Source organism: Camellia sinensis, chromosome 11, assembly GCF_055761805.1.
Source record: "Camellia sinensis isolate YWXY chromosome 11, ASM5576180v1, whole genome shotgun sequence".
NCBI classification, from domain to species: Eukaryota; Viridiplantae; Streptophyta; class Magnoliopsida; order Ericales; family Theaceae; genus Camellia; species Camellia sinensis.
The window spans coordinates 171,227,851-171,250,439 of NC_138971.1; the positions used below are offsets into that span (position 1 = coordinate 171,227,851).

Here is a 22,589-nt window from a genome sequence, read left to right on the forward strand (position 1 = left end):
ATCCGCCTGGATCGGAACTTGAAGAGCTTGGACCAGCTCGACCCATCCATCCAGGACGAACTGCATCATCAATAACAAAACAAGCATGCATAGGTCACAAAGTAAACCCCATTTGAAAAGGCCTTCTTTGGCAAGAACTAATAAACTAAAAACTTCTAGGTTCCACCTACCAAATGAGGATTAGGACCCGCTGCAATAATGCATCTTCAATATTTAGAATGGTTAAAATATTCTTTTCAGCCTTAAATTTTAACCTAAATTTCGTTTCGATTTGACACATTTTAATTGCAATAATTAAGTCTTTAAGGCTTCATTTGATAAGTGGGTTGACTTTTTTACTATTTTAGCCTGGGTCTAGAAAACTTGATTTGGGAAGAGCTTTTAATTTTTTTGATTTTTTTGAATTTTTTGTGAGAAAAAGAATGTAATGATTATAGATTGGATGTGACGTTTTGTCTTATTGGGAAAAAAAACATATTTTATTTTTTGTGACTATTTTGGCCAAAATAATTCTCAAACCCAACTTCCCAAAAATTTAAATAAAAGTTAGATGATAAATTAAATAAATAGGAGAAGAAAAATCAAAAGTCTACTTAAACAATTATTTGTTGGAGATAGAATCAAGGAAGCAGCAAGAACCATGAGGCTAGAAAGGGACAGGGCTCAACCGGAACACCACTTCTCCTATAGTTCTCTTCCAATAACATATGACAAAAGATAGATCCACCATTAACTCACTCGAATAATGTCAAAATCCTTTATGTATCAAACTAATGTTGGTATTTGAATTATAAATTTAGATAGAGATTTAAAAAAAAAAAAAAAGTTGAAAATGTAACTATATACTATTTATATTTCACATACATTTTCTCATACTCCTTTCTAAATTCTTACTAAAATTCATAATCCAAACATAACCTAAAAATATTCATTTTTCACTTTTTAGATAAATATATATTTTCAATTTAATTAGCTATTTTTATCTCATAAATAATAAACATAATTTATACCAAACACTGTCACCTTCTCTAATGTTTAAAATACACTCCATTATCATATCAAAGAAAATTGATTATTGATTGTGTAGTAAGGAGAGATTTTGGTTCATAGACACAAGGGAGAATGGCCTAAAGATCCTTACTCCCTTAAATACATAAAAATTAAGGTTGAACCAGCAACGCCAACTAATACATTTGTAGTTAAAAAGAGTATTGATCTAAGGCCCCGTTTGTTTGGGGTTATAGGGAGGGGATTGGGATTACCAATCCTTTGGTATTACCAATGAGGGTGTTTGTTTTGAGAGATAGGGAGGGGACTATTAGTCCCTTGGTATTAGTAGTCCCCTTGGAAGGGGGATTGGTAAGGAGGAAGTAGAGATGGTATTAGAAAAATAGTGAGGAGATTAGAAATTTTTTTATTTTTTTTATTTTTTATATATTGGAAATTTTTTTTTTAAATATAGTGTTTAATTTTTTATATTTTTTTATTTGTTTTATTATTTTATATAAAAATAATTTAACAATTCATCACTATCAATCCTCTCACTATCAATCCCCTCCATTCTATCTCACAAAACAAACGGGGCCTAAAGCCACAAACCTACCCCCTCACCATATAATGGAAAATTATTAAATATATTTGGAGTACTATGTACTATTATCTACATTTCGACCAATGACAAATTGTAATACACATTGAGTTAAATTTTATCTCCTACCTATTGAATCAAAGTAAGCATATCTTACTTGTAAAATTTTTTGTTACGTAATTGATTGAAAATACTACATAAACAATTTGTCACATGATATTTCACTGATCTCACCTTCCCTCCACACCCACATCCACCACCATGCTTCTTCTGCTCTAGCTCATGATCCTGTAACAGTTTCTCCGCGGAGACTGCAAGTATAAAACAATCAAAGTGTGTATAATTAAATCGACATTACACATTACATATATATAAACTAAACAGTACAACTCATGTTACTCATTATTCCCCAGAAAATCAACTTGCAAGTTGCAAGCTGGTAGCAAATATGTTGAGTAAAATCTCTCTCACAAAAGGTCAAGGATTCAAAAATGGGCTTTGAATTGATGAGTGATTTCACCGTTGTGCAATCAACAAAATCACTAATCGTAAAGGTTGCAGTAATCAAAACTGTGAAATTTATTCTCTGCAGAACTTTGAAAAAACTTACTGATAAGGATGACCTAAAACACATTATAAACAATGATAGAGATATGGCTTTCCCTATCCCATAGATGAGGGTCAGGTTTTTTATAGACATCCACTCTGTCAAGGTCAGCGAGATTCTGCATCTTCCATCCGCACGCAGGATGAGGAACGTGATGCCAAACATATTCGCTTACCCATTTGATTCGTCCAAGAATCTAATCTCACCTTCGACAAGTAGAACATGTTAATGTAAATGTAAATTACTACTACACCTACCACCAAACCTACCTCCACCTACTACTCCTATCACCTACTACACTCCACCAAACCTACCTCCACCACTCACTCCTCACCTACTCCAGAATCATCTCCTATATAATAAGAATTCTTGTACAAAATATATACACAACAATCTTGTAACACATCAATCAATATATACACAATTTATTCTCTCTTATTCTATCAATTTATCTTACATGGTAACAGAGCTACGTTAAGAACCTATTCATTCTGCTTCACCGGCGGGCGGCAGCCTCACCTTGACCGCCCGCCGGACCTCTACACATACCCAGACTGTAACTTCATCTTCCTCTCTCTTACCTCTCGGCTCTCTCAGACCATGACAGCCATCTCTCTCTCTCTCTAGAGACCATACCATTAACAGCCAAAGAACACACACCACTCAACAGAGGGAAATCACACAAACACAAAAAAAAAAAAAAAAAAAAAAAATGGGGATCTGGTTCATCATCATAACTACTATATGCATCTCTCTCTCTCTCTGTCTCATAACAGCAATGGCACTCTTCTTCAAAGCCATCTCAAGATCCACCTCCAAAACCCTCCTCCATCTCAGCCGCCGCTGCCTGTCCTCAACCGCAAGACCCAGATGCAAACCCACCATCTCCAAGACGGTCACAGCAGCGACAGCGGTGGCAATCACCGCCAACAAGGGTGTTGAGGGCGGCGGCGCCACCAGTAGCATATCCGAGTCCTTGATAGAGACGCTACCCGGGTGGCGCGTGGATGATTTTCTCGATTCCTCTTCTCCTCCCTCGTTCGGTATCTATAAGACTGTTGTTGATGAAGTTATGCCGTTTTGCTATGCGGATCTGGAGAGCAATCTGGGTTCATTTTCTTCCCCAAATAATGTAGGGATTTGGGTTCCTCAAGCTCCACCGCCTCAATATCCTCATCAATACTCTTCTCCAAACACATCTCTACTTTCGGATAACAAACTCCCTGCCTCGTTCTCATCTCTCTCTATATATATACAATTATATATATATATATGATTATATGTATATGTGAGTATGGTGTTTTTGATTTGTGTCCAGAGATATCAGAGAAAGCAACGCAGACACAAACCCAGCTCTCTTCTCTCTCTCTAGATTTCTAGGCTTCTCTCTCTCACACAATACTCACCCACGGCACTCACAGCAGACACACAAGACACACACCCACGGGATTGACAGACACACATGTGATGAAAACATTTTTTTTTCTTTTTAAATCCACCCACTCCCTCTCTCTCTCTCTCCCTTTAAACCCTCTCTTTTCCTTTCTTTTTCTTTTACTATTGCCATCCACTACCTTTTGTTTTTCAAATCACGCCGCCACTTTTTTTTTTTTTTTATTCGTTTTCTTCTTCTCCTCATCCTCCTCATATCCCCCACTTTTTCTCTTTATTTTTTTTTTACTTTCCACCCACCGAGTCACATGCTTTCGTCATTACTATCTTATTATTCTTATTATTTTATCAAAAAAAAAAAAAAAAAAACAAAAAAAACAAAAAAAAAAACAAAAACAACAAAACCAGAAGAAGAAGACGACCTGCACACCGCTGTTTTTCTTATCACCCATCCACCAATATTTTTTTTTTCTCTCTTTTCTTTATCCATTGTTTTCTTTTTTTTTTTATTTTTTCTTATTCAACAACACACCACCACCAACTAACACCAACAACATTTCACAACCTTGTCCATTTATTCATATCAGGGGATCAACCCCGATCACACTTTTACATTAAAAAAAAAAAAAAAAAAACAAAACAAAAAAAAACAAAAAAACAAACAACCACATTCACAAGTGGGATTTTTCTTCTCTACTCTGCCGCCGGCCTTTTCTTCTTGCCTCTGTCTTGGGCGGCCCTTGCCGGTGTTGCCTCCGTGTTTCCCACTCCACTGGGCATGATCACTACTCCCTGCTCCTCCACTGCAGCATATGGCGGCCCTCCAAATCGGAACATCACGGTGGCCTTCCGCTTCAGCTCCTTGTTTTCTGCCCTTAGCACGCTTATCTCTGCTCGCGCATCCTTATACATGCGTTGGAGCAGAGCCAGCTGGGAGTTTAATTGCTGCACCTCATTTGTCCTACTCTGCAGCCGGTGCGACAAGTTTGTGACCGCCGTCATGGACTCCACACATGCCTTCAAAGTATACTGATTGGCCTCCACATCCGACTGCACCGCCATTTTTTGCTCCACAGACCGCATCGGAAAGTTCAATGGAGCAAACCCTGGGGTGCTTGGTTGCGGTTCACTGGCCACCGCACCCGTTATCTCTCTTGTTGACTCGTTGAGGTCGGGAAAGAGAGTCAGCAGACCACGGGACGACGAAGCCATTTTCTCTCGCAACAGAGTGTTACAGACTCTCTCTCTCCGCACAACAGTGTTACAGCCTCTCTCTCTCAGCACAACGAAGAGTTTTACAGAGGATTTCACAGGTTTTTTGCTTCTGCCTCGGCCTCAGGCTCTGTCTTGGTTAAATAGCCGAGGCCGCCACGCGCATCGCGCGCCTCTTGACGCCAGACAAACGGGCACGCCAGCCAAGGCACTCACGTGCCTCGCCATCATATCTGGCACGCCTTTTGATGCATCGGGCACGCCTTTTGATGGCACGCCTTTTGACAGATTGAGCACACCTTTTGAGGGCACGACTTTTGAGGGCTCGATATCTACATCCATGTATATTTTTTGGGCAGCCTATATACACACTCATACAGTGTCTTCTACACCGGTCAGCTTTATCAATCCCTTTGTTTCAACCTCAAATAGGTTTCTATCTTCACACTTATTTGAGTTTGAGGGGGGGTTATACACAGTATCATGTATAAGTCGCTCATGGCGCACTGTGCATCACCACAACCTCTGTTACAACGGTCCGACATGACCCCATAAACTGTCTTCTACAACGGTCTGACACGACCACACAGTGTCTGCTACAACGGTCCGACATGACCCCGTAAACTGTCCTGCTACAACGGTCCGACATGACCCCGTAAACTGTCCTGCTACATCGGTCCGACATGACCCCGTAAACTGTCTTCTACAACGGTCCGACATGACCCCATAAACTGTCCCGACATTGATTCTGGTCAGCTGCTACATCGGTCCGACATGACCCCGTAAACTGTCTTCTACAACGGTCCGACATGACCCCATAAACTGTCCCGACATTGATTCCGGTCAGCTGCTACTCGGTCCGACATGACCCCGTAAACTGTCTTCTACAACGGTCCGACATGACCCCGTAAACTGTCCTGCTACACCGGTCCGACATGACCCCATAAACTGTCTGCTACATCGGTCTGACACGACCACACAGTGTCTGCTACAACGGTCCGACATGACCCCGTAAACTGTCTGCTACAACGGTCCGACACGACCATACAGTGTCTCCTATCCCATTTTTAATTTTATTTGTCAGCTTATTTTTCTGTTTTGTTACTCTCTCCAAACTCAAGTTGGCTAGTACCTATCCTCCTTGAGTTTGAGGGGGGCTGTTAATGTAAATGTAAATTACTACTACACCTACCACCAAACCTACCTCCACCTACTACTCCTATCACCTACTACACTCCACCAAACCTACCTCCACCACTCACTCCTCACCTACTCCAGAATCATCTCCTATATAATAAGAATTCTTGTACAAAATATATACACAACAATCTTGTAACACATCAATCAATATATACACAATTTATTCTCTCTTATTCTATCAATTTATCTTACAGAACACAAAGGGCTTCTGACAAGGATTCCGGCTGATTGGCCTTGTGTTGAATGCATAGGCCGTGTAATCGGCTCTCCTATACCAATTCAGGAACATCCTCGAGGGCATTTCCATTTCCCGGGGAGATAAAACACCCTGGAAAACTTGAACCGCAAAGCCCCATGATTCAGAGACGATCCATTTCTTGACTCTATCGTAGCAAATTGATTGTTGCATGAGTCCTGCTGAGTCAAGCTTCATAGGGATTTTAAGATGCTCCATGGCTTCTACCTGTGTGACGTTATGGAAAATGGGTTCAACCACATCGAGGTGGTGCAACGACACGAATGGTGTCACTGGGTGGGTGGCGAGGAGCCCAAATAGGTTCCCATACAAATCATACTGCATTTCAATCCATCAACAATTTACTGAGAATTAAAATGAAAGAACAAAAACACCTGAACAAAGAAGTGATCAAAGAAAGACATTCCTATAGTTCAAAAAAAAAAAGACAATCCTAGACAAAATTTTATACTTTATCAATATCATTACCATCCAATTAACATGTACTATTCTATTCTAGTACTCGCAATTCAATGTAAAAATATAAACATCCTTTAAACACAAATAAGTTACAGTTGTTAAAACAATGCAATGTCTATAAAGTTATATTTTTGGGGGTTTGGGATATATTTGTCTCTATTAATTAGAATTTGGGTAAATTATATCACAAACCTTGTAATTTGTCCCTCGTGTGAGTTTAGTCCATGTAATTTTAATTGTAACCAATGCTTTTTTAACTTTTCACAATGTGCCAATTAATCAAATTGATAACATTTGTTAAAAATATAAGACAAAAATTAATAATAAAATGATTCAAAACAAAAAGAGTGGACTATTTTTAAATTGAACATTAACTCATCAATCACTTTGAGGAGAGTTACACTGTGTTTGGTTAAAGAATTTAGAAAGGAATTTGAAAATGGAAGGAGAGAAGGTATGTAAAACTAAATAAAATGTAGGTGTATTTTATTCACATTTCTCCGTCCTTTTCCCTATCTCTTTTCAAATCGCTCTGTAAATCCTTCAATCAAACACAGCTGTAATGGACTATTTACCCATTAATTTCTGTCTAATTTCCAAACAGGCATTATAAATTTGATTAAATTGAGACAATGTTAAAAATACAAAACTGAAATCGCTGCAATTAAGAATCGATATATGACAAACTGCAAAAGATCAATACTAAAAATTTCAAAAAAGTTACTAAAATTTTTACCCAATACTCACATGAATGTGAGACTCACGCTGCACGAAATCAACAATGCGTAGAATTTTTGGAGTCTTGCATTTTTGGGTGGCTTATTGCTTTGTCGATAAAAAAAAAATAAATAAATAAATAAGAGTTATGACTGAGAGAGACGCACCGGGTTTACCGAAACACAAAAAGCAAAACAGTAACGCTAATTGTACACTTTCATTCCTACTTTAAAAATAAAAATAAAAATATTGAGAAAGAAGGTGACACGGTTTTTTTTCTGTGCTGGAGGGTGTGTCGAACAACAATTACAAACAAACACAAATGGGCCCCACAAAGCCTATGTTCAATTAGTCAACACCAAACCGACCCAAGTGGCAGCCACTTCCAAGCCCCAACATAACCGACCCAAAGTGGTATCCAACTCGAACCTTCTTACTACTAGTCATCACCGACGAGTTCAATTATGTTTACTTGTTTTATCCAATTTTATTCTGGATGGTTTTAAATAGTGATTTTAAAAAAAAAAAATTTAAATTAAATTTTAGATAAATTATACTAATCTCTCTAACTCCGTCGGGGTTGTTAACAACTCCGTCGGTCCCAAACCCGGGTTAAGGAGGAGGGTTGTGTGTTAGGTAGCCGACAGCCAACACGTAAAAAAGCCGTTCGGATCCCTTATAAAAATGAATCCTACTTTGAATCGTTTAAATGTTAGGTCGTTCCCCTTAAGTGACGCGTCGCGCTTGCCTCCGGGTGTTTCGAAAAGTGAGCAAGGGGCGCCTCATCAACGCCTGGGTGCGGTAAAAAATTGGCAAAGGTTTTCGCGCTTTTCTAGACGAGCGCGGGTAAAGAAACTAGTCCAAGACTATAGGTTTAGGGTAGTCACTTGAAACATAGGAACATTAACTAGCAAGACGATGGAATTGGTAGATGTTATGATTAGGAGGAGAGTTAGTAGAGCTTGCATACAAGAAACTAAGTGGACGGGAAAGAAAGTTAGGAAAATTGAGGATACCAGTTTTAAACTATATTATAGTGGTAAGGATAGACGCAGGAATGGGTAGGAATCATAATTGCCAAGGGTCTGGTGGAAAGTGTAGTGGCGGTCACTAGGAAAGGAGATAGGATTATGCTAGTTAAACTAGTTATTAGAAGGAATATAGTGAACATTATTAGCGCACACGCCCCTTAAGTAGGGTTAGATAATCAGACTAAGAGGGATTTTTGGGAGCAAATGGATGAGATCTTACAGGAGATACCTGTAGGAGAGAATCTGGTTATAGGTGGAGATTTTAATGGCCATGTGGGCATAGATAAACTAGGTTATGAAATGATGCATGGTGGATACGGTTTTGGTGACAGAAATGAGGTTGAAGAGAGTATCTTAGATTTTGCATTGGTTTTTGATTTGGTGGTGGCCAATACTATGTATAAGATGAGGGAGGAGCATTTGATAACCTTTAAGAGTGGATTAGTTAAGAGTCAAATAGATTACTTCTTAGTGGGAAAAGTGGACCACCTAAAATGCAATGATTATAAGGTGATTCCTAGAGAGAGTCTGGTCTCTCAACATAGGATTTTGGTACTAGATTTATGTTTTAGAGAGCATTACCAAGCTAAGAAGGATGGTGAGCGTCGTAGGACGAGATGGTGGGACCTAAAAGGGGATAAATTAGAAATATTTAATAATCGAATGGATAAGGAAGGTACATGAGACTTCAACGGTGATGCGAACACTATGTGGAACTCGATGACCAATTGTATGAGGAGCATCTCAAGGGAAGTGCTTGGAGAGTCGAAAGGAACGGGGCCCAGCTTTAGGGAAACTTGGTGGTGAAGGGAAGAGGTTCAAGCGGTAGTTAAGGCAAAAAAAGAGTACTTTAAAAAGTGACAGAATGATAGAACTGAGGAAAACCTTAAGAGTTATAGATTGGCTAATAAGGAGGTCAAGAAAGTAGTGAGAGAGACCAAGTTGAAAGTATGTGATGACCTATACACTGGACTAGATAGTAAGGAGGGAGAGAAGAGGGTATACAAACTTGCTAAGACACGAGAGAGGAAAACAAAAGATTTTAATCAAGTAAAGTGCATCAAGAGTGAGGATTCTAAGGTATTGGTGAAGGATGATGAGATTAAGGAAAGATGGAAGAATTATTTTGAGAAACTATTAACTAAGGAACATGGAGGTACGACAATAAGGGAAGAAATAGCCAGCAATACGATAAACTAAGACTATAGGTTCTATCGCAGGATTAGGAACTTTGAAGTGGAAATTGCACTTAAGAAGATAAAATCATATAAGGCTTTAGGACCTGATAATATCCTTATTGAAGCTTGGAAGTGTTTGGGTAAAATGAGAGTTTGTTGGTTGACTAGGTTGTTTAGCAAAATTTTGTTGACTAGGAACATGCCAGATGAATGGAGGAAGACACTACAAGAATTTACACATTTTGCGACCACTTTTGTCGACTAAAAAAATTTTGGTCGTAAAAAAATGACATTTGGCGACCAAATATTAATTAGTCGCGAATGATCATTATTTTTGGCGACCAAATATTATTGGTCGCAGAAGGTTATATTTTGGCAACCAAAAAATATGTTGGTCGCAGAAAGTGGTATACTTTTGCCGACCAATTACAAATTTGGTCGCGGAAGGTCACATATTTTTTGGCGACCAAAAATTTGGTCGCGAAAAACTTATTTTCAGCAACCAAAAAAAATTAGTCGCCAAATTAGTACTTTTAGCGACTAATATTTTAGTCGTTGTTGATTGAGATTTGGCGACTAAAAAATTTGTCGGTGAAAGAACCTGTTTTTGCGACTAATTTGATCTTTTGGTCGCCAAAAGTTTGGGGGGAAATTTGAAAGATGGAGGGGGGAACTGAAACTTGCAAGTGTGGAACACTGAAAGGAACAAGACTTTCGAAGTAGCAGATGACTCCCCAAACCTCATTTTCTCTCTCATGTCGAAAACCCTTCTCTCCCGCATTAAACCTCGTCACAACCCCAAACCCAGTTCTTCCCCTTCCTTCTCCTTCAAACCCTTGATCAAGCGACTCGTCAACGAACTCTGTGACATCCTCAAAACCCACCACCACAATCAATGGCAAGACACCCTCGAAACCCGCCTCTCCGAAGAAGAAATCGTCCCATCTGACATTGCCCATTTGGTGCTCGACCGTATTCGCGACCCCGAATTGGGTTTGAAGTTCTTTGATTGGGTCACTCAACGCCCATACGGTTGTTCTCTTGATGGGTTTGCTTATTCTTCTCTTCTTAAGCTCTTGGCCAGCTCTAGAGTGTTTTCAGAGATTGAGACTGTGTTGGAGAGTATGAAAGTTGAAGACAAGTTACCGACTCGGGAAGCTTTGGATGCTATAATTCGAGCGTATTCGGATTCTGGGTTAGTCGATAAAGCCCTTGAAATTTATACTACTGTGCTTAGTACTTCTAATTCTGTTCCAAGTGTTCTTGTTTGCAATTCTTTGCTTAATGCGCTTGTAAAAGAGGGTCGAATTGAAATTGCAAGCCGGGTATATGATGAAATGTTTGATTCGATCTATTGATTCGATTCAAGTATGGTAGGTTTCGATTGAAGATCTATTGATCGATTGAAGATCATAATGTGCAGTGTAGATGTTAAAATTGAACACAAAATAGATACATACATATATATGAATAGATTGACAAATTTTATTTTACAGTCAAGGTCTCGATCTCATTCTTTATTTGTTGTACATACATGTTTATATGTACAAAGGAAGTCCTGAAACAGGGGAAAATCAGTAAACCTGTGGTTGCTTGGGTCAGTGGAACTTGTGCACGTCTCTTTAAGTCAGAAGTACAATTTGGTCATGCGGTGAGCTACTGCTAAATTTCCTTGGATATAATTTTTGTTTATTTATTTTATTTTATTTTTGGTGTTATTTTCTAATTTTGCTCAACGTTGCTTAAATTAGGGAGCCAAAAGTGGTGGTGAGATGGAGTCTGCACAAGCCAAGAATCAAGCACTTCACGATGCTGGAGCTGTTGTCCCAACTTCATTTGAAGCATTTGAAACTGTGATTAAAGAAACATTTGAGAAGCTGGTAAGCTGTTGCACATCTCATACCCATTACTGCCATTATGTAGGCATTCCTCACTACCACCAGTTTTAGTAAATCATTTGCTTACATTTTGCTTAGGTTGAGGGGGGCAATGTTACTCCTACAAAGGAAGTTTAAGCCTCCACAAATCCCTGAGGATCTTAATACTGCTATTAAGAGTGGAAAAGTCCGAGCTCCAACTCATATTATATCCACCATATCTGATGACAGAGGTATGATATATGCTATATATATTGTGTATGGGTTTAGGGTTTTCTTTCTCTTATATATTTAGGTGCCATAACTGCTGTAACAATATAGAGAATTAATGCAATATTAATCTTTTGTTGTTAAACTCACACCATCTAGGATACCGGGAGGACAGCAGTTCTGAATTTCTGCTTCAAACTGGAAATAAACTCTGCTAAATCTGTCTTTTGGAGGAGCTCATTGAGAATAAGGTTAACATTTCTTATGTTCAAAAGATGTTATCATTGCTTTGTACTCACCTGTCTTTCCTTAGGAAACAAATATTGCATTAAGTTTGCAATAAAAAATAAAGCAAGTACTTCTAAGTGATTAATCAACGTTGCCTATTTGGACATCTGAAATATGATCACTGAAACAAATTCTTTGTCTAATATCTTTTATTTTTCCTATGCAGCTTGATGGGTTTATCATCCCTCTGTTACAAGGGAATATCCTGAAGCTTTTCAATGCTTATTTTGTGTGTGTGCGCGCGCGCATGTGTTTATGCATGAGCACATGCGTGCATGTTAAAGGTAACTATGGATGCAAGAGTAGTTTCTTATTTATGGTGTTTTCACTTAACCAAGACATAAGCTATCAGACTGGACAACTCAAGCTGAAAAATTCACCAGCCATAATTACTTTAATTTCAAGGAGGTGTACACGGCGCTTAGGTAGTGCAATATAGACATCACTGGTTTTTGTTCCTATTAATATGGCTATGGCAAAACATTGTAGTAACTGGTTGTTATATTGAATGGAGGGACCCGAATGTGGAGAAGAGGGGCTAACCTTGAAGGTTCTATGTCTTCATTTTTACAGGTATTATTTCCACAGGAAATGTGCCTTCAGATACTGATTGTTCCGGTTAATATCTTTTCAACTCAATATCTTAAGTGGACCAATTCACTGGCTGACTTGCTTTTTTCTTCTCTGGACCCCAAAGTAAATTTCTGGCAAGTGAACCAATGAGTAACAGCTACTTCTTAATTTGCTTCAGATTCAAGGTTCAATTCCACTCCTTTGGGAGCAAATTGTTGATTTGAGCTATAAACCACGACTTAATATTATTGATCATGAGCAAACAGTATGTATTTTCTTCTGGATACAGCTCTTTATGTTTAAGTTGTGTAATGATGAGCATCTAACTGTGTTTTTCTTCCTTTAGTCAAAGGTTGTGGAGCGCCATTTTCATGATATTATAGAAAGATACGGAGAGACCGTAAAAGTTGACCTAACCGATAAGGTAAGACTTTCCAGCACCACACTAGGACATTAACCTGGGGCGTAGTTTCAATATGATTTTCTTGCTGGAAGTGGAGAAATCCAGGTAGCAAATATGAATGTTGTTCTTTGAAGTCTATTTTTTTTATGTAAAAGAAACTCTATGATGGTTCAAATAGGAAATTATCACTATGGTAGCAAAATTTTTTTTACATTCTTTGAGTCAGTTTCCATGACATTGTCTAGGTCAGCTGGTCCACTTTATGGAATTCCAAATTGGAAATTTATGCACATAAGTTTACATATAATTTTATGCAATTATTGTTTTGTATTCTCCAATTGCAAATATTCATCTTTATGTTATCTTGTGTTATAGCATGGCGATGAGGGTCAACTGAGTATGGCATATGCTACTGAAATGGAAAAGCTGCCAAATGTGAGGTGATTTTCTTTTCATGTTCATTGCAATTTGTGAACTTTTTTTAGATTTCTATGAGTATGGAAATCTTTAATTTTGAACAGATAATATTCATAGTGATAGATGTTTGCTTAGACATCCATTGATCAGTTTGGTTTGGTTTGGTTTGGTTTGGTTTGGTTTGGTTTGCAGCATTATTTTCTGAATTTTTTTGAAAAAAACTTAAATCTAATAAGTAAAAAACACTCATCATTTTTATATAGTCTTACAATTTTTTAGGGAGAAAATAATTTTTTAAAATTCAAAAATATCATTATGGTGTTTATTTTTGTCAAACTAATTTCTATTTTTCAGAAAAATTTTAGAAAAACAGATGTCTGGATCTGATGTTATAAAATGTTGAAAAAATTGTATTTTTAGTAGAAAGAGATGTATAAATGCAAAAGAGATGTGTCATTGTCTCTTTCTGCTTGAGTTCCAATTTTGGTGCTGAGAAGAGGTTCTACGATATGTGCCTGTACTTGCGCTTCAGATTATGCCATGTTTCTGATGCATTGATTGGAATATATTTTATATTGTCAGTACATTAGAAACCATCTAGGTCAACATGTGACTTGGATGACTGAAACACATCATAAATAGAATATTTGTTTGCCTTTTCGGCTTTTGAAAATCTTATTAACAAGATACCTAAGAGATAAACTAAAGAAAGATTACAGGAAAAAAAAAACAGTGAAAAAGATTGGAGGAGATAAAAGCAGGTGACAGCTTCAGTTGCCATTTGTACATGATCAACTTTTTGTTTCTTCTTCAACCACCATTATCACGTGCAATTAGGAAGGATAAGATTTTCCGGGCCTGCTGAAATTTGAGAGATAGATTGAATCATAGCAGCTTTTCATTTTTTTATGGAAAATCTATGCATATTACATATCATTTTCACATGCTCTGTTTCTAAATGAAAACATCATCTTTTAGACTTTCATTCCCTACTTAATATAAAGTTGAGGAGGGAAGTTGATATTAGTAATAACTAAGAGAGGTAACATAAATTGGTTTTTATGTGTAACACAATGGTACGAGTGTTTATACTTGGGTACAACTTGCAAGATTTAACAAAATTATGAAATACCTTCAAGTCATCAAAATTGCAATAATACTCACAAAAATTACAGTTGTGTCCTTGATGGTAAAAATATGCTAATTTATGCTTGGTAGTCATAAATCAAATTTATCAATAATTTTTATCATTGAATATTTACTTGTTTACTATTTTAAAGTTCCACCTCTTACTTCATGGTAAGTCTAAATCTAAATATCTGGTTTGTCCTGTTAGTTCAACAAACTTGGCTTTAATTTTCATTTTGTATTTGTATAAACCTTTATAAAGCTCACAGTTGCAAAATCAGTTATCTATCGTCTTCTTTTTTGTGTTGATGCTCCTACAACTGTATGTTGAATCTCTGAGTTCCTGTGCAGACCCATTTCATTATGTGTGCATTCTGAAATTAAAAATTTATTTGTTGTTGTAAGTTTATAATTCAAGTGAGAAATTGGGGAAGGAAGTTCTTAAAACCCATATTGTGTTATCAAGTTGACACTTCTCTTGAGTAATTGATACCCATATTTGAAATTCAATGGATACTTTTCTCAAGACGCATAATAAGCTTGAATTTCTTCACCCCTTCATGTGTTTGTGGAAAAATCTAAGTAGTTTGATCCATTTGAGGCCCCAAAGCCAAAAAATCATGTTTGGTTAAAAAAAAAAAAAAAAAAAAAAAAAAAAAAAAAAAAAAAAAAAAAAACCTCTTCTGAAATGGGGAAATAATGGTTCTGGGAAGGGGAATAGTAGTGCCATTTTGGAACTTGTTCCTGAAACCAATGAGGGATCTTGATTTCAAGCTTCCTACATGTGTAAGGCTAAATGAAAAAATCGAAAAATTTATTTATCACATTGCAAGCATACAATTACAAACCTCTTCTTGCCGAGATAATTATATTGAACAATGGTTGCTTAACAATACTCTTGTTTATGAGCATGAACAATTTAGTTGTGTAATTATAGTTTAGAATTTTTTTATTTTTTTTAATGACAGGGATGGCATTTTTTTTTTTTAGGTTATCGGATTGCTTCTCAATGGTTCCATTTAATTTAATTTTATGATTTTTATAATTTAGTTCCAAATTTTATGAAATTGTAGGTACTGATTTGGTCTTTGATTACTTACCTTAAGTGTATGGCCCTTCAAAGGGCCTTCTGCTGGACTCAACAGCTGTGGCAAGTGGCCGTGCAAGGTTTGCAGTTTCCCAACAAATTTTAGAGGTAGGGTAGGGTTTTCAGTGTGCTCAATTGATCCCTCTCCCAAATTGATATGGCGTGTTTGGGTTGGATGAGTTTGAGGTCATGGATTTGCTAGATTGCATTGATAGTTCCTGGTTTCATGTTGTTGTATTCATTGGTGACTAGTCAATTAAAGATCTTGATATATCTTAGGATAGGGAGGCTTAACAGAAAGCAGCTGAAATCTAAAATGATGCAATAATGCATGTTAAATGGTGTTATTCCATAAGCGAAGTTCATAAAAAAAATTATTTAGGAGGAATAAATAAATATATATATATATATATATATTGAGTTGCAATGATGGCGTCTCACTGTTCAAGTTGTTCTTGTTGCTACTAACTTTTCTATATGTATTGTTCAACATGATAAGCCCTACAATCCTTTTGGGTGCTAAGTTGCTTAATGGATTTTGGATGAAGTTGAAGAACACCCGTTGGATTGGAGAGATTTCCATCTTAACAGCAATATGGAACTAAAACAGAGAGAAATGCCTGGATCCACACCCCCCCATCTTAGTTATTACCAATTTATGTTACTATGCTTGTGTTCCTACATGTTGCAGGTAGTTGATGCTCTTGAGATCTTCACAGTTATTGGGAAAATCCCGCATCTGTTGGGGTTTTTGAACTCTTTATATGATTGTCAGTACAAGTAATTTTTCTCAGCATTTGGTAAGTATTTATCTTGTATATCTCATATTTTACCCTTGCAGTATTATATATTACATAGATAGGTAAACAAAATGTTGGACGTATTCATATTCTGCCTTTGATTATAGAGCTTCAGATCTGTTTACACTACCCATAGAATGAACTGGAAATTGAATGGCTGAAGTAATCTAATCATGATAGATTTGAGTATGTGGGATCTATATATAAAGGAGGATCACAAGCCCTTTCTCATGTTGACACAAGTACATACAATGCATGTATAAATGCCCCACTACTGTGAAGCTGATCAATTACTGAAACTATTGTTCCAATTTGAATATGTTGTCTTATAGTTTATTCCAATCTGAAATTTTATCCAATTGATTTTCAGCTGGCCTGATGGAGCAAATAAAATTGGACCGTTATTTGCATCCCCACTTCCGGTATACATGAGGGAGGTTAGGACCGTGGTTTATTCCCAATTCTGGGAATCCTATGAGAGTGTCACAATTGAGGCAATGGCAAAAGCATTTGGAGTAACAGTAGAGTTCATTGATTTGTAAGTGATCTCATTTTCCTAGATACACTCACTCATGCTTTTGATCTTTTCTGTAAGATTGTTATTGATTTTTATTGTGAACCATTGGTGTTTAATTGAGTTCCTCGTTTGCACCAGGGAACTGTCACGTTTTATTGCAGCAGGGAAGCTTCACTGCAAGATTGATAAAGTTGCCGGTGTTTTGGAAACTAACCGTCCAGATGCAAAGAATGCTCTTTATCAAGCAACTATCAAGCAAGGGGACTTCCTACTAAACCGAATTCAGAAGCTTTCTCGTGTGATTGATCTGTGAAAGCATTTCTTGCATTTTGGAAAATGATGCCCCAAAGTGGGTCTAGGGATTATTCATCATATTTACATGAATTCTCAATTTCAAATCTAACAAATCAAGTTACAATATGATGCCATGTTATTTTACTGTTATTTTTGTTCCATTAATCTGAAATTTATTTCTTGCTATGAGACAAAGCTACACTGAGAGTTGGCTAATGTATTTCTATACATCCATTTCAATGTCTTTACAGAGCCAAGGTGCCGAGAATGCCAACACGGAAGGCATAATTGCAAAATGCGATACAAAGTTTAACAAGAAGTTTAGCACCGACAGATTGAGTCTGAAATAAGAAAGTATGATAATGAATTTGACCACAAGACTGATTACGGTGAAGGTGTTGAAAGCTGCGGAGCCTATGGTGTGGATTATGATTATGAGGATTGACATGAGATATGAAGAGCTTGGCTTTATGTTAAAATTTTAAAATTTATTATTTGATGTTACATTAGTTTATGAGAAAATTTTGTAAAAGTATATTTTATTTTTCTATAATTTTTTCTTTCCTGACACATTCCTCACATGACGATGAATATGCTATGAACTTGTGCCCTTACATAGCTTGAGAAAGAAATAAAAGAAAATTTTGATATTATTTATTAGAGAGGTTTTGCACACCTTGTTTTCTTTTTTGGTAAACAAAGCATAACAATATATTAAGATAAAATAGTTCTGGAGTACTGAGCCCCTACAGCATCCGTTAATTTGAATGATGCTTTAAAATTATAGGTTTATTATGGATTGAATGAATTATTAGGAATTACAGGTGTATTGTTTTCCTGCTTTGGCGACCAATTTATTAGTTGCGACAAATAAATTATTTTTTTTCGCAAAAAATGACAATTGCCGACCAAAAGTTTTGGTCGCAAAAAATACATCTATTGCCGACCAAAAATTTTGTTGGTCGTGAAAACTCACTTTTGCCGACCAACAGTTTTGGTCGCAAAAAGTAACAATTGGCGACCAAACTAATTTTGGTCGCAGAATGTCACAATTGGCGACCAAACTTTTTGGTCGCGAAATGTGTCAATTGGCGACTAAGAAATTTGGTCGACAAAAGGCGACTTTTCACGACCAAAGTGTTTTAGCGACAAAATGAATTAGTCGCGGTAATTAAATATTTAGCGATCAAAAATTTAGTCGGCAAATCCAACTTTTGCCGACCAACCAAAATTTTGGTCGCGAATTACTTTTGCCGACCCTCAATTGGCGACCAAAGTCGCGACCAAAAAAATTGGTCGCGAATAACTTTTGTCGACCAAAAATTGACTTTTAGCGACCAATTTTTTTGTTGCCAAAAGTGTTAATTCTTGTAGTGAGAGTATTTTAGTGCCAATCTATAAGAATAAAGATGATGTCCAGAATTGTAACAACTATAGAGGAATCAAGCTAATGTGTCATATAATGAAAGTGTGAAAGAGGGTGATGGAATATCGATTGCGAGATATAACAGATGTGTCAGAGAATCAATTTGGGTTTATGCCTGGTAGGTCAACAATGGAAGCGATCTATCTTTTGAGGAGAGTAATAGAAAAGTATAAAGAAAAGAAAAGAGACATTCATATGGTGTTTATCGACCTTGAGAAAACATATGACAGAGTGTCCCGAGATATAATATGGTGGGTGTTAGAGAAGAAAGGAGTGACAAAATGTTACATTGACGTGATTAGGGACATGTATGAAGAGGTGGTGACCACTATTAGATCGCCAGCTGGATAGACAAATGAATTTCCTATCACTGTAGGGTTACACCAAGGATCTACCTTAAGTCCTTATCTTTTTGCTTTAGTTATGGACGAGCTGACGATAAATATTCAGGATGACGTGCCATGGTGCATGCTTTTTGCAGACGATATTGTGCTAGTGGATGAGACTAGAGAAGGAGTTAACACAAAATTAGAGATTTGGAGAAAAGCTCTTGAATCTAAAGGATTCCGGATAAACAGAACTAAGACAGAATACATGGAGTGTAAATTTAGTAACAGTAACAATGAAAGCAGAGGAGAAATGAAGATTGAGAACCAAGAATTGCCTAAGAGTGAATATTTTCGTTATTTAGAGTCGATTATCACAACAGTGGAAGAGATTGATGCAGATGTGGCTCATAGGATTAAGCGCGGGATGGTGTAAGTGGAGAAGTGCGTCTGGGGTATTGTGCTATAAACGAATACCCACTAGACTAAAAGGTAAGTTTTATAGAACGGCTTTTAGACCAGCTATGTTGTATGGACGGAGTGTTGGGCAACCAAGAAACAACATGTAGATAAGATGAGTGTGGCTGAGATGAGGATGCTAAGGTGGATGTGTGGTAAAACTAGACAAGACAGGATTAGAAATGAGTATATTCGGGAATAGATAGGAGTAGCATCGATAGAAGATAAGTTGAGAGAGAATCGTTTGAGATGGTTTGGTCATATTCAACGGAGATCAACAGAGGCAGTAGTGAAGAGATGTGATGCTGTAACGGTAGATGGAAGTGTTAGGGGACGGGGTAGGTCTAGATTAACGTTGACTAGCGTTTTAAATAGAGATATGAATCTACTTAATTTGATTAATGAAATGGCCTTTGATAGGGCCGCGTGGAGAAAAATGATTCATGTAGCCGACCCCATTTGATAGGACTTAACGCTTGGTTTGGTTTGGTTTGGTTTATACTAATCTCTCAAAAAACATAAAAAAATAAAAAATTTACAATTTTAAAATAATTACACTAATCTCACTTATAATAAATGATTCTTTTGAGAAGAGGGTTAAAAACACAACTTTTAATTTATTTTGGATCACATCATCTCTCACATTTTTTATACGTTTTTAAAAATATAAAAAAAAAAAACTAAAAAGTCAGCTTTTAATCATCTTTCCAAAATAACTCATTTGAGGTGCTAGCTTTTTTGACTAAATAGCTAAAAAAAGCCAAAAAAAAAATCACATCTCTTATTTTTTTACACATATTTTTATAAAAAATCAAAATATTAATTACAATAATCGCTTCCCAAACACTCTCTAAATGAACTAAAAAATTAATACAGATAATATAAAAATAAATATGAAATAATATACATTTATATGTATAAGAAGTAACAATATCATTTTCCTAATTTTTATTCGACGTGGCTCAATTAATAATTGCCATGTTGTTCTCTATTGCAACAGCACCACGTGACAACAAAAGTTTCAATTTAATCAAAGGAAATTCTTTATCAAGTTTTGTTTATCATTTTATTTGACACATTTATGCATGACAAATACATATATAAATATCATTATAATAAAATAAAATATCATTATAATAAAATAAAATAAAATAAATCCTAAAAATATGGTAAAATTTTTCTCACTCCTCATTTAAACCCTTCACACTTCTCACTTCCCGCTTCCCGCTTCCCACATAGGCATAAATATTTCAATTTTTTTTTTCTTCCACTTTTGGCCCTTGTATTAATAACATGTGATAATTTTAATTGGAGAAGTGGGTAACAGTTGTCCATCGATTCACATTAATAAAAATTTAATACTTTGGGAAGCAGTCAGTTTAGTTAAAAAAATCAAAAAATTATTAAAAAAATAAAAAAACCGATAATTCATACTAAAAAGTTAAAGATTCTCTTTTCTCTCTACTTTTTGCATATTTTTTCGTAAAAAATCAAAAAGTCATCCAAAATATACTAGTTTTTTTAGCTCATATTTTAGCTAAATAGCCAAAAAATTACTAAATTAGCATGTTCCCAAACGAGGCCTAAGAATTATATAAATTTCAAAAGCCAGAGAAAAATTATAAAATATTGGATAATTTATATTTTACCATTTTATGTTGAGTTATTTTCTACTTTTGACTTTTTAAGTAAGTTTGTTTTTTTTTTATTTTATATTTTTACCTTTTGTTTCAAATTTTAACTAATTTATCATATTAGAAAGCAAAGTGAAAGCTATAATTTACCTAAAATATTTTAAGAAAGTAAGTGTAATTTTTCCTAAAAATCATGAGGCAAAAAAAAAAAAAAAAAGTGCGCAGATACACCCAAACAAAACACAAAAAAACTATCGAAAAAGAAGAAAACACACGAAAAAGAAAGACGAACCTGGTGGAAACCGAGTTGTTTAGTGAGTGGAACACCGAGTTTAGCCATACAGGCTTGCATCCGATCATCGGAACCGAACAAGGCGGTTCAGGGTGGTGGTGAAGAAGGGGTCGTCGTCGCAACTGCGTGAATTAGAAGAGACGAGTTTCAGAGTGTAGATGATGTAAGTGACGGAGACGAAGAGGATGAGCCAAGTCATGAACTTGCATGGATCGATTTGATAAACCCATAACAGTAATGGGTGTCATTGATGATGGGTTTCTCATCTGATCCCAAACCACCTTGTCAGAATCTCTCTGGGTTACTTTCACGATGTGAAGAAGAAGAAAAAGAAGAAGAAGAAGAAGAACAACAACAACAACTACAAACAATGAATCAAGCTATGGGTTTTGGGGGAGTTCACCAGATCTGCGTAATGGGGGGTTTCCCTTTGAATTATCTGTCACACAAATTGGAGAGAGAGAGAGAGAGAGAGAGAGAGAGAGAGAGAGAGAGAGAGAGATTTAGTGAGAGAGCATCAGAAACAGTGACAGGCACGCATTGCTAATTTGCTACCCAGGTTGCGCACTCTCCCTTTGAATACTGAACAGAGCAGAGAGAGAGAGATTCAGGACAGGACAGAGAAGAGAGAGATTGTTCATATCATGCGTATATTTTTTTTGGTTGTAATCGTATACGTATGTACACATCTCTCCAAACATGTTGTTATCATTCAACAGGAGACTTTAAGGCTCCGTTTGGTAAGCAATTTAAATTATAGTTACACCCATTAATTTGAGTGTGTTGTTTTTTTTAAACTTTTAAATCATAATTTTACATCCATTTCTTAAAACTTAATTCAAAACATAATCATTACTTTTCAAAACTCATAACTAAACACATAATTCAAAACTCTTTCAAAACTCAATTCAAATTAATATTTTAATTTTGTTAAGATTTTAAATATTTTAATATGTTACAATTTTTTTAATTTTTTAATTTTTTAATATTTTTAAATATTTTAATTTCAAAAATATTATGATTTTAATTTTTAAAATTTTAAAATATTTTATAAAAATAAATTCAAACTCTATTTTATAAAAATATTTTTAAATATTTTAATTTTTTTTGTTATGTATTTGGTTACGATTTAAGTGTAGAATTGTGAAAGTAGTATGGAGTTTCAAATTATGTGTTTCGTTATGAGTTTTAAAAATAATTTTTTAATTGGGTTTTGTT

The 22,589-nt window shown here is 36.0% G+C and overlaps 1 protein-coding gene and 2 pseudogenes across 1 annotated transcript; 2 read left to right on the forward strand and 1 right to left on the reverse strand.

Moving 5' to 3' along the window:
- Nucleotides 1-2,090: 2,090 nt before the first annotated feature.
- On the reverse strand, nucleotides 2,091-21,458 carry LOC114297745 (uncharacterized; annotated as a pseudogene).
- On the forward strand, nucleotides 11,160-12,257 carry LOC145803347 (ATP-citrate synthase beta chain protein 2-like). Its single transcript, XM_082896616.1, has 5 exons — nucleotides 11,160-11,291; nucleotides 11,392-11,520; nucleotides 11,617-11,750; nucleotides 11,887-11,978; nucleotides 12,182-12,257. Exons 1-3 carry the CDS (start codon nucleotides 11,175-11,177, stop codon nucleotides 11,653-11,655), a joined length of 285 nt encoding a protein of 94 aa, XP_082752742.1. The 5' UTR covers nucleotides 11,160-11,174; the 3' UTR covers nucleotides 11,656-11,750; nucleotides 11,887-11,978; nucleotides 12,182-12,257.
- Nucleotides 13,391-17,804, forward strand: LOC114313331 (uncharacterized; annotated as a pseudogene).
- Nucleotides 21,459-22,589: the final 1,131 nt, after the last annotated feature.

What these genes read in the sequence shown, in the direction of transcription:
- LOC145803347 (XM_082896616.1), top strand. Translation starts at nt 11,175, where the DNA reads ATGTTTATATGTACAAAGGAAGTCCTGAAACAGGGGAAAATCAGTAAA. An exon ending in AAGTACAATTTGGTCATGCG is followed by an intron (nt 11,292 to 11,391) that starts GTGAGCTACTGC and finishes TGCTTAAATTAG; the next exon opens with GGAGCCAAAAGTGGTGGTGA. An exon ending in AAGAAACATTTGAGAAGCTG is followed by an intron (nt 11,521 to 11,616) that starts GTAAGCTGTTGC and finishes CATTTTGCTTAG; the next exon opens with GTTGAGGGGGGCAATGTTAC.